The 10,666-nt window shown below is 44.2% G+C and overlaps 1 protein-coding gene across 2 annotated transcripts in view; it reads right to left on the bottom strand.

The window, feature by feature from the left end:
• The window catches only part of IMPDH2 (inosine monophosphate dehydrogenase 2), a 33,830-nt gene that overhangs the window by 2,257 nt on the left and 20,907 nt on the right, over positions 1-10,666 (bottom strand). Inside the window, exons 10-14 of one of the 2 annotated variants that reach the window (XM_088453998.1) lie at positions 8,609-8,680; positions 3,339-3,482; positions 2,850-2,994; positions 2,606-2,749; positions 1,458-1,541 (exon numbers count right to left, since the gene is read on the bottom strand). In XM_088453998.1, the coding sequence (XP_088310124.1) occupies positions 1,458-1,541; positions 2,606-2,749; positions 2,850-2,994; positions 3,339-3,482; positions 8,609-8,680 (589 nt within the window). The remainder of the gene's footprint in view (positions 1-1,457; positions 1,542-2,605; positions 2,750-2,849; positions 2,995-3,338; positions 3,483-8,608; positions 8,681-10,666) is intronic. The other variant, XM_088453999.1, reaches the window with a different exon arrangement.

Raw genomic sequence — 10,666 nt, 5'->3', positions numbered from 1 at the left:
TAAACATTCAGAACACGGACGTCCTGATAGTTCTCACTTAACAATCACCTGTCAGAAACGAGGGCCCGATTCAGCGTGCACTGCTGAACACAGATTCCCGATGTTTGGGACTCTGCACAGGCGCCTGACCCATTTTGCGCATGTGCAGAACGGGTCTGAGAGTCGGCTTGCAAACTGTCAGCAGTCAGTCAGTGATTGACAGCCTGCTGCCGTTTGGGGGCGGCGACAACTTCCGTTACCATATCTGCAAAGAATTGCAAAGCTGCCTGATTGCATACATCATATCTATAGCCTGCATGCAGCTTTGCAATTATGATCCTTACAGAATCAGGCCCTAAGTCCCAGGTCTAAGATATGTTACAGATACCACCACCCCCTCTTCCATGAGGATAAAGGGTGTCTCCTCCTAAGGTAGATACGCATTGTGTGGATAACCAGGCCCACCACCATTCCGAACACAGCAGCTCTTAAAGGCGGCAGAGGCCTTTATTACACCCATTAGATAGGGGATGATCCGGTAACAGAGAGGTGGTTGGATTAGTTCTCTGGGGACTTGCTGTGAGTAACAGGAGTATGTGGCAGCCATTGTACTGGTTGCTGAACAGTTCTACGCCGGGTACACACTGACCGATGCCAGCAGCATGGCCCTCACTGACTATACTGCATGCAGGTCCGATGGGCGATGTCGCTGACACTGCCCGCTGTGGACAATATGCCATGCCATATTGTCTAGAGTGTACCCGGCGTTACATTGCAGAGTTATACAACAACAAAAACACGGCAGCTTCATCCATTCGCTCTATGATTGTTCAGTTGTCTTCCTAACGAATCATTACCGGAAGTGCAGCTCCGTGTGATCTCCACCTGCTGTTTACATACTTTCACATTCGTTTGTTTCATTTAATATCTCTCCCTTGGATGTGGAGTCCTACAGTCACTGTACATCTGAGGGAGCCCTGAGCTGGTTTAGCATTTATTACAGTTCCCAATATAAATCCTTCAAAGGCTCTGATCAATAGCAGCTTTGCCAAAGCGCAGGTTAGTAAATCTACCTCTTAGTGCAGAGGTTCCCAAACGTGGTCTACAAGGCTCCCCAACAGTTCAGGTTTTAGAGATCTCCATGGTTGAGCACATGTGGGTTAAATCAAATTGGCTGAGGTACTAATTAAGTCACCTGTGGTCTAACATGGATATTCTTAAAACCTGGACTGTTAGGGTGCCTTGAGGACAGTTTGGGAACCTCTGTGTTAGTGTATAAATGTAAAATGCACACACTGCTGGCCAAGCCTCTATATCCAAGGTACCCAGTGTCCCTAGATGGCCTCAGAATAATTTATTTAGATAGCCAATCAAGTTTATTTATATATAGATATATATAATTTTATATCTATTATAGCTGTAGCTCCACCCAGACAGACAGACAGGTAAGAACACAAGACATGAAGTCTGAGACTTACGAGTGGAGCCCATGCACGCCTCCCTCCACCTGTGCAGACATGGTCCTCTTCTCAAACTTCAGCTCTCCGGAATACATCATCGCCCTGTAACAAAGCGGAAGCTCACACTCCATACAAGCACAGTGAGATTTCCTCCCTACGGTCTATCGCAGCTTTATACAATGTAAGGAGTGATGGAGACTTTCCTCTAACTGGTTCTTATGGCTCTTTCTATGTGCCACTGCGGAATCGGGGCCTGATGTATAGCGCTCACAAGTGGGTTGATGCACGGCGTACCCCAGAGCGAGTGAGAACTTCACTCGTTCCAGGGCTCGCTACAAAACGGGGCGGCTGTCGATGTTGATCGACAGCTCGCCCCGTTTTGTAGGTAGGGTGGCTGGACACCCAGAGGTGTTCCCAAAGGAATGCCTGCCATTTGTGGGCGGCCCTACTGACATCATTCGTGATGGGCTTGGGCTTGCGGGAACAAGACCCTACTACAAGGGTCTCGTCGCAAGCCTGATGGTCGCGATAATCACGACCATCGCCAGGTCGCTCGCAAAAGCTGTGGATGGTCACCCACAGCTATGCAAGCGGCCTGGAGGCAGATTTTTAATTTTTTTTTAAATCCGCCCTGATTCAGACCTTCAGTCTGCGCGTTTGCCTGCATCACGATACAGGTAAAAGGCACCCAAGGAATATTGCCAAGTTGCCGATCGCAACTTTTAGTGTAGGGGCAGCTTTGTGCCAAGAATCAACCCTGACAAAGGGGGTCTGAGCACCAATGCACTATCCTGGAGTGGTGGTCTGTGCAGTCACAAGAGTAAGGTGTATAGAACTTTCTCCACTCGGGCTGTGTATGATTAATACTGCATCAGGGTCTAGTATGGGACAGATCAGATACAAGTAGGATTTGACCGCTTGCTGGGCTTCGATCAGACACATTGTGAAATACGGATAATTACTGGGCTGTGTACACAAAAATGGACGTGAACTCTTTCGAGAATGGGTATCGTACGCTTAGAGACCAGTGGCAGAAGATACCAAATCGCCCATGACAGGTACATAAAAAAAGCCCTTTGTAAGAGCACCGTTCTCACGCCAATGTTATCCCAATCTCTTCCTAGCTAGCGTGCGGAAAAGGAGTATATTGTAGGCTCATCACTCACCTGAGTTGCATTACGCTCTTTGCACCTATATCCTGGCAGGAGTGCTGGATTCCAGCTATCAGATATGGAATAAACTTGTGAATAGATCCCTTGTCTTGTATGGCGCCAGATACACCCTGTGCGACTTTAATCTTATCGGCCTCGCTGAGAAGAGAAACATGAGTGAGGAAACAGGAGAGTTCCAGCAGCCTGCAGAGGGCGCTGTTGTGCAGTGAGTGATACAGTACATGCACCTAAATCTCACCTGAAATATCTCTTCTGGCTGCTCACATTCTTGTCCATGGCGTCCAGTGATCCCATGCCGCGGTATTTCTTTAACCGTATGCCGTCCGAGAAGAAATATTCACCGGGCGCTTCTGTGGTCGCTGCCAACAATGACCCCATCATAACTGCAGCCAAAAATTGAGAGATTAAAACAGTATATAAATCATGATTGTCATAGCCTAAGAAGGAGAGTGGTCACCCACTGAGTATGGAGTCCTTACTCATTCATAAGAGGATTTACCTCAATGCACACTCCTCCTGCCTCCCTCTCCCCCGACCCATTGGCAGAAATAATAATCTATGGCAACAAACCTAACATCTGATAAGACTGGAGCCCAGAGTGCAAATAACTACAACTCCCAGCATGCCTACATACCTCAGTAGGTCTTGTGAACATTACAAGGCAGCTTCTTTTACATCTATTGTTAACCGCCATTTTCTGATGATAAAATATTAAAATTAGACTCACCTGTAGAGGCACCGAGGGAGAGAGCCTTTGCGATATGTCCGACTGTCTGAATCCCGCCATCCGCGATCACTGGGACGCCAAATCTTCTTGCGTATTCAGAAACTTTGTACACAGCCGTTGCCTGGGGCCTTCCACACGCTAGCACTGCAGTGAGGACACAAGGAGAGGACATTCAAATGTCTGTACAGTTAATCGATAAATCAGCTTGAAAAAAAAAAAAAAAAAAAAAAGAGCAATTAGGTTTTTAAAAAGGGGTGTTGTGTAGCATTACAATACTGCCCGTCTAAGTGTACCTGTCGCCTGCAGACTGAAACGGCGGCCATTTTGTTCCAGAGAAGCAATATGCAACACAACAACACACAATAAATCTGCTAGAGACTGGGGAGGTCTCAGCATCATAGGTATTATACAGATTATTCATTCACACACAGAAAAGGAGCCGGTGTTTGGTCTCGTTTTAAGCCTGTGATTGCATAACTAGCAATAGCATTATAATTGTGGGACAATAGCCAGTAGCAGGAAGACAAGCTTCTAACATAACGTACATTGCGCTGAAGTCTAAGCAATAGCCCTAAAGGAATATCACTAGTGTCATTGTAATGCATGTTCCTTATTTTTACTACGTCATTGAGTTGTCACCTGCAAAGCATAGACAGACACAAGAAGCAGAGGGTTCCATAATTGGGGATTACAGCTAAGGTTTCTATTGACCGAATACATTCAATAGGGATATCAACCTAACCTACTAACAGGACAGAACAGGCAGCACGCTGTAATCAACATTATACTATATTAAATGTAAAATAAACATGACATCTCATTTTATTACAGAGGTTATCAACCCCATCAGCTAACTAAGGACTGCAAAATACGGTGTCAGTGAAATGATCTTTCTAGGTTACACTGGTGACATTAATCTGGAAGGCTACATCTGGGAAGCTGACCCATGCAATGGCCAGTCCTGCTGTAAGGCCTGAGCATCAGGAAACCTCCTATGAATTGTAAGGCCGTACACGAGGGCAACAGGTCTACCCCGGCTGAGTGGTCCGGTCACTACTAGCACCTTTTGGGGCTTGGTAGGACCATTAATGATCCAATACAAGTGGATTGTTCTTAAGCATCATTGTTGGTGGGCTGCACAGACTGCAACATCAGACCGATCCATCGCCGCCAGCATTAATGTAATCATTAGAGGTACGTACGATTAGCAGATTCAAAATCTTACTATTAGCCCGTATAACAGTGTTTCCCCAAGTTCAGTCCTCAGGACCCCTCCCCCCAACAGTGTATGTTTTACATTCCTCAGTATCCCAAATTGAAATGAGCTCAACCTGTGGATCTCTTAACATGTGCTAGCCAGTAATGAACACAACTGTGCACCAATTAGGAGATCTGGAAAGCATGCACTGTTTTAAAGGCCCTCATACACCTGTGATGCATTGGGCCAATTCCCCAGACACCATAGTCGGGGCATAGGTAAAATCCAGCATGTTGGATTTCACCAATTTGCAGATCAAAATATGATCATGATCAGCAAATCAGGGATTTTTAACATGAAGAATTTCACCAATTCCCAGACAGATCGGCGGTCATCGATGGCCATCGATTAGGATTTCCAACCAATGTTTCCGGTTGGATCAGGGAATCGGCCAGGCTGATGTATGGGGCCCTATACGGGGTCCCTAAGGACTAGAGTTGAGAAACACTGCCATATAAAAGACATCAAAATATTTTTTTATTTCACGTTCTGTATCATTGAAGTCGTACCCTTTACCTAATCACACCTAGGTGCACTGACCTAATGCCTATGAGGCCTTTCTTGTTATACCCCTTTTCCACCTAAATTCCGGGTCTGACCCGGAGTTGGAACAAGGTTCCTATCCGGATCAGACCCGGAATTTTGCCGGCGCTGACTCGGGAGACCCGACTTTTGCGGAGTGAAAGTGGACGCTTGGAGATTACGTCATCTCCAAGCGCCACTGAAGCCGGACCAATCGGCCGGCTAGCAGCGCACTCCAGGTCATCGTGACCCGGAGTGCGCTGTTCCCATAGCAGGGTTTCACGGGCTACGCCCGTGTTAAACCCTGCTAGTTACCTGGGTTGGACCCGGCGATCCAACCCTCTGCCCTTTTACACCAGGGAGCTGCCCGGGTTAACCCTTCAAAAACCCGGGTTTTAGCTCCGGTGTAAAAGGGGTATAAGAGAGAGGCTGGGGTTCAAGCTAAAAAAAAACAAACAAACACAACCACCGCCTCCACTGTATGTAGGTGACAAGTACACTTAAGCCCACATGAGGATGATCACAGTGACATGCTATAATCAAACATAGAATTTGGCAGCAGAAAACAACCTTGTGTCCAGCTCTTTTTGTGGGTGTTATATTAGGTGGGATGGGGCGTTAATTAAGGAGGGGGGAGTTTTTTTTACTTCCTAATATTTTTGTTCAGCTTTAACAATAGTAATGTTTGTCTCATGCATTCTACTGTGCAAGTCCCCTAAACACATGCAGGATTAGTAATTACAGTGCAGTAACATAATATTTTCAAACCGGAGCAAGAAGAAAAAAAAAAAAAATGCTGAAAGATGACATTTTCTGGGTTTTTCGTGCTCCGAAATAAGCAGGCTGACAAGGCAATGGTCCGTTCCCCCAAAATATCCTTTAAGCCAGCGGTTCCCAACCTCTGTCCTCAGGGCACAGGTGACTTAACCCCTTCACTGGGGATGATGAGTGCGGCTCGTCCCCCCGGATATACAACTAGACTGCGGCGGAAGAGCCCCACTTGTCCTCCACAGCTAAGGTCCACATAAAAAAAAAAAAATAACACTTTACAAAATATATATAGAAGGAATATCCAACGTGGAATATAGACCAGCTCACTCCAATACAAAATATCATTTAATATCCATATTACAGGGAAAACAAGCCATCCCTGCATGCTATGGGCATGGTGACATCATGGAGCCTCTATAAGTTGGCTATGATAAGTACTGATTTATTATATGGATGGCTTGTTTCCCCTGTAATATCATGGATATTAAATGATATTTTGTATTGGAGTGTGCTGGTCTATATTCCACGGTGGATATTCTTCTATATATATATTTTTTTTTAAATATATATTTTTTTTTTATATTGGAGTGTGCTGGTCTATATTCCACGTTGGATATTCTTCTATATTATCTATCTGGACCTGGCACCTCAATTATAAATTTTTATCATATTGACTGCAAGTGTGTGCAGATTCCTTTTTTCCTAAAAAAATTATTTAATTTTTTTTACCTCTCGTCCTAAGGAGAGCTGGAAATTCCTGGCAGTTTCCAGGCCAGATTGTGAATAAATTAAAAATGGAACATGGAAGAGACTAAAAGTCCCTCCATTTCCTCAACCCCAGCATCAGTGTGATCACCAGGCAAAACCACTTGCACTATAGAAAAATTATGGTGTCCAGGGATGGGGAAGATCTCCCCCAACCTGGCATTTTAGAAATGTACTTTTTGTCTGGTGATCACGGATTATGTTACCCTGCGCTACGGAAAAAGTTACCTATCCAAAATATTAAAAAGCAGGATTCTATGGAAAACTATTTTTTTCCGTAGCGCTGGGCGATACTGTTTGGTGATCACCAGACAATAGCTGCTAAAGCTGAGAGCAAATGACAGTTGATCATATGGTTTTAAACACTGAAAAAAGGACAAAAAAAAAATTTAAAAAAAATTGTTCAAATGGTTAAATTTGTGTTTTAACCAATTTGTCTGAAGAACCATTTTTGGCTATTTTCCAGTGTTTGTGAGCAAATGGTCAATTGTTCCCATACATTACCAGGTTTTCATTCCAACCAGCCAGATTGGGCAGATATCTGACAGAAAATTGTATAGTGGATGCCCAGCTTAAGGTAGGGCCACATAATTTGAAAGTGGTGACTCATTGGCAAAATGAAACTATAAAGTATTTTTTGTGGTGCTTATAAGATGAAAAAAAAAATTTTTTTTTTTGAAGTTTGCGTTTGGCTCCCTTTCTTAAAATTACAATTAAAAAAACAAAAAAAACAAACTTTTTTTGGCCATGTGGGTTAAAAATTTTTTTTGGGCCATGTTAGAATGAGTAAAAAGACCAATGGTATTTTCTGAAAATACAGGGTCTTCTTTAAAAAAAAAAAAAAAAAATTGTGAGTACTGCATTACAAAAATCCCCCCAAAAACAGTGATATTGATGTAATGTGACAAGTGCCAACGTCAGAAAATGGCCCCTGCATAAGGGTGTGAAGAAGTTAATTAGTACCTCAGTCTGTCTCATTATGCAGGCATGTATATCCGTAAAACCTTGACTGTTAGGGTGCCTTGAGGATGGAGTTTGAGAAACCCTGCCCTAAGCCATTAGGATGCTGCCCGTGATGAGCAGGCAGGAGGGGATGGGACTTGCCTGGTGATAAACATGGAGAAGGCCTGTGACAATACACAGGCTCCACATCACAACTTTATTATTAAGTGTCAGAAATTCCCAAAACGGATTGATAGGGGGTTAGGACGATATAAACACTTCCCCAGGAAAAAAAAACAAAAAAAGCAGGGTTCAAGGGGATTATCTGGTACAGAATTAGTCTTAGTTTAGAGCAAGGGATTGAGAAGCTGCATTATGCATATAGGGACCTAGGATTGTTGTTTTTTTTTTTTTTTAAACACCTTTCCTGCTTAAGAGAGACATAAAAGTACTCTAAATCAAAATAAGTCTGCATAAGAAAAAAAAAAAAAAAAGTTTGCCAGTCAGAAAAGCGCAGTGTTTGGAAGACCCTGTGGTGAGCGGTGGAAAGGAGATTTTTCGCTTGCGCAGGATGACAATCAGAGCCTGGCAGCGGCCTTCATTTATTATTCCCACTTATGGCTGCTTCACACCAGGAGCTTCTGAACATAGTACTTTTACAGCGTGGTCTGGAATTTAAAAAGAGTCACACGAGAATAATTTTTCCCATAATAGCAAGAAAGGGAAATCTAAATAAATAACAAAACCATTTGGGTGGTTTATTGCTTGAGACCCCATCAACCATGAGCACAGTGCCATCAAAGGAACATGGAGGATGTTGGGTGAAAAAGGAAAAGAAAAAAACAAAAAAACAAAAACACCACATAGGTAGAACCCTGCTTACATAAAGGCCTTTCCCCCTCAGTGTTCAGCAAGTTTCCCAAAGCCGCAAAACCCCAAGTGCATCTACAACTACCAATCAGTCAAGCAGGGCACCGCCTCGGGGCTCAGGCCAAACAAACCTGTGACTTACTATAAGTGCCTGTCACACTAGAGGGGCATTTGGGGCTGTGAGACTTTAGGTCTGGGGGGATCTTGGGTGCAGCTATAATAGAAAAACAATCAAATAAAACAAATAAAATAGAAAAACAAAATAAATTCAGCAGCAGTAACTTCAATTCACTAGAGTTTTTATAGTGGTAGAACTCATGGGTGGATACCACAGCGTCAAATCACACAGAATGTTTTATTATCTCAGCTGGGAACATCGGAGCATTATGGAACAAATAAATGAGGACACAGAGTGAGGAGTGGCCATTTTGTGGCCTGGACCAACAAGCTACTTTATTAGTTCAGCCTACAGAATTCAGTCACTGGATGGTTGTCAGGATGCGGCCTGGGATCGGCAGCTACTCACCTCCGCGCTGGCATCCTTGGGCTTAGGTTTTCAGTCGCTGGGAGTGGAGGAGAGTGGTGGCTGAGTATTCTCCCCGGGGTCTACTAGGGCTTCCGTGCGTATGTCCTGGTTCCCATGTTGGCGGGCATGGGCGCAGCCATGTTGGTCTATACCAACTGACTAGTCTTTCCCAATGGTAGTCCTGCAGTCACTCAGCTGATCCTCTGACCCAATGACCAACTACCTAAGGGTAATTAGCCTGACTCCAGGAACAGGAAGTTGCTGTTCAACTTCGCTTTTCCAATTACTGAGTTTACTAGCTGTTGCAGCTTTCCAAGTTCCACGTTCTTTCCTACCAGTGTTATATCCTAGTGTCTGGATTCGCAACTAGCTTTATACTGTTTATCTCCAGTGACTCTTTCTAGTGTTTCCGAGGCTCAGACTCCTCCAGTGATTTCTTCAATATTTGTCTCTATGCCGAGACTCCAGCACTAATCAGCATCTAATTCTCCTGTGTATATGTCAGCACCTCTCTGTGTTAAAACACCAGTTTAACCTCAAGTTTTGCTTCAGTTAATCCTCGTGTTTATTCAGCTCTGGCTCATTTACCAGTTTCCAGTGTCTCCTCCTGTATCATTCCCAAGCACTAGTTTCTGTAGCTTTCCCTGCGTCTGGATTAACGAAGCACCTTCCCTTATCCACACGATTGTATCAAGTTCATTCACCAGCGTCTGAGTTCCCTGCACAGTTACTTGTATTCCGTGACTGAATCTACAGAGGGCCTATGCACTGACCTGCTTCTGGGTCCACTGTACACCTAATGATTCCAGAGCTTCCAAGTTTCATAAATCATACCAGTGCACCATTACATTCATTATTTCAGTGTCATTCCCTAGTCTCCTCGTCACTCCCAGGTACCTAACCAGAGGACCACGATCTGCTCATTTGGTGCAGCGAAAACCCAAATCCCAAGAGGAGGGGTCACTGGTGAAGACCACCGAGGAATTCCTAGCAGCGGATCGTGACAATGGTCACTTATAAAGTACAAAGTGTTCCCTGTACAGAGTCAGCTCTGGCCTCACCTCGGGCCTAGATTTACACAAGCGCACCTAGCTTTTTCCTGAGTCTTATTATGCGGAGGTGTAGAGGATGGGAGACATTATTATTTTTTTTTTCTTTATCATCTCCACCTTCCGCTGAGGGGTGGCAACGGGGCGCGAGATGGAATCGTGAGTTATACAGAATGGTGCGCATGTGGAGATTTATCAGATTTTCACCAAAGGATAGGGCTGCTGCAAGCGCGCGATGATAATGAACGAAACAAAGGTTATGGACAGGGCAGTACGGTCGCATTAATGCATACAGGTAAAAAATAAATTCGGAATTTAGTTTTATGCACGCAGTGCAAGTTTACTTACAGGGCTAGATTCAGCGGTAGGTGAGTCAGCCGTATGTAGATGACAGATCCACATTAAGCAGCAATGGCAGTGTTATTGCATGAGGGATTTGGCTGGAGACGAGCTGCTAATAACATTAATACATTCAAATGAAAAACTCTGTTTCATGTGAGAACGTGACCATATATGATCGCAGCATTCCAGTTCTTTCTAGGGATGAGCGGAATCGGATTTACTCGGTTCTCAAATCGGCATTTTATTGGCTATCGGCGATCACGTGTTTTGAATAGCCAATAAA

Source organism: Taudactylus pleione, unplaced genomic scaffold (assembly GCF_031769625.1).
Source record: "Taudactylus pleione unplaced genomic scaffold, aTauple2 ptg000607l, whole genome shotgun sequence".
In the NCBI taxonomy this organism is placed as follows: domain Eukaryota; kingdom Metazoa; phylum Chordata; class Amphibia; order Anura; family Myobatrachidae; genus Taudactylus; species Taudactylus pleione.
Note: the sequence above shows the minus strand (reverse complement) of the source record. Positions and strands in the feature narration are given on the sequence as shown.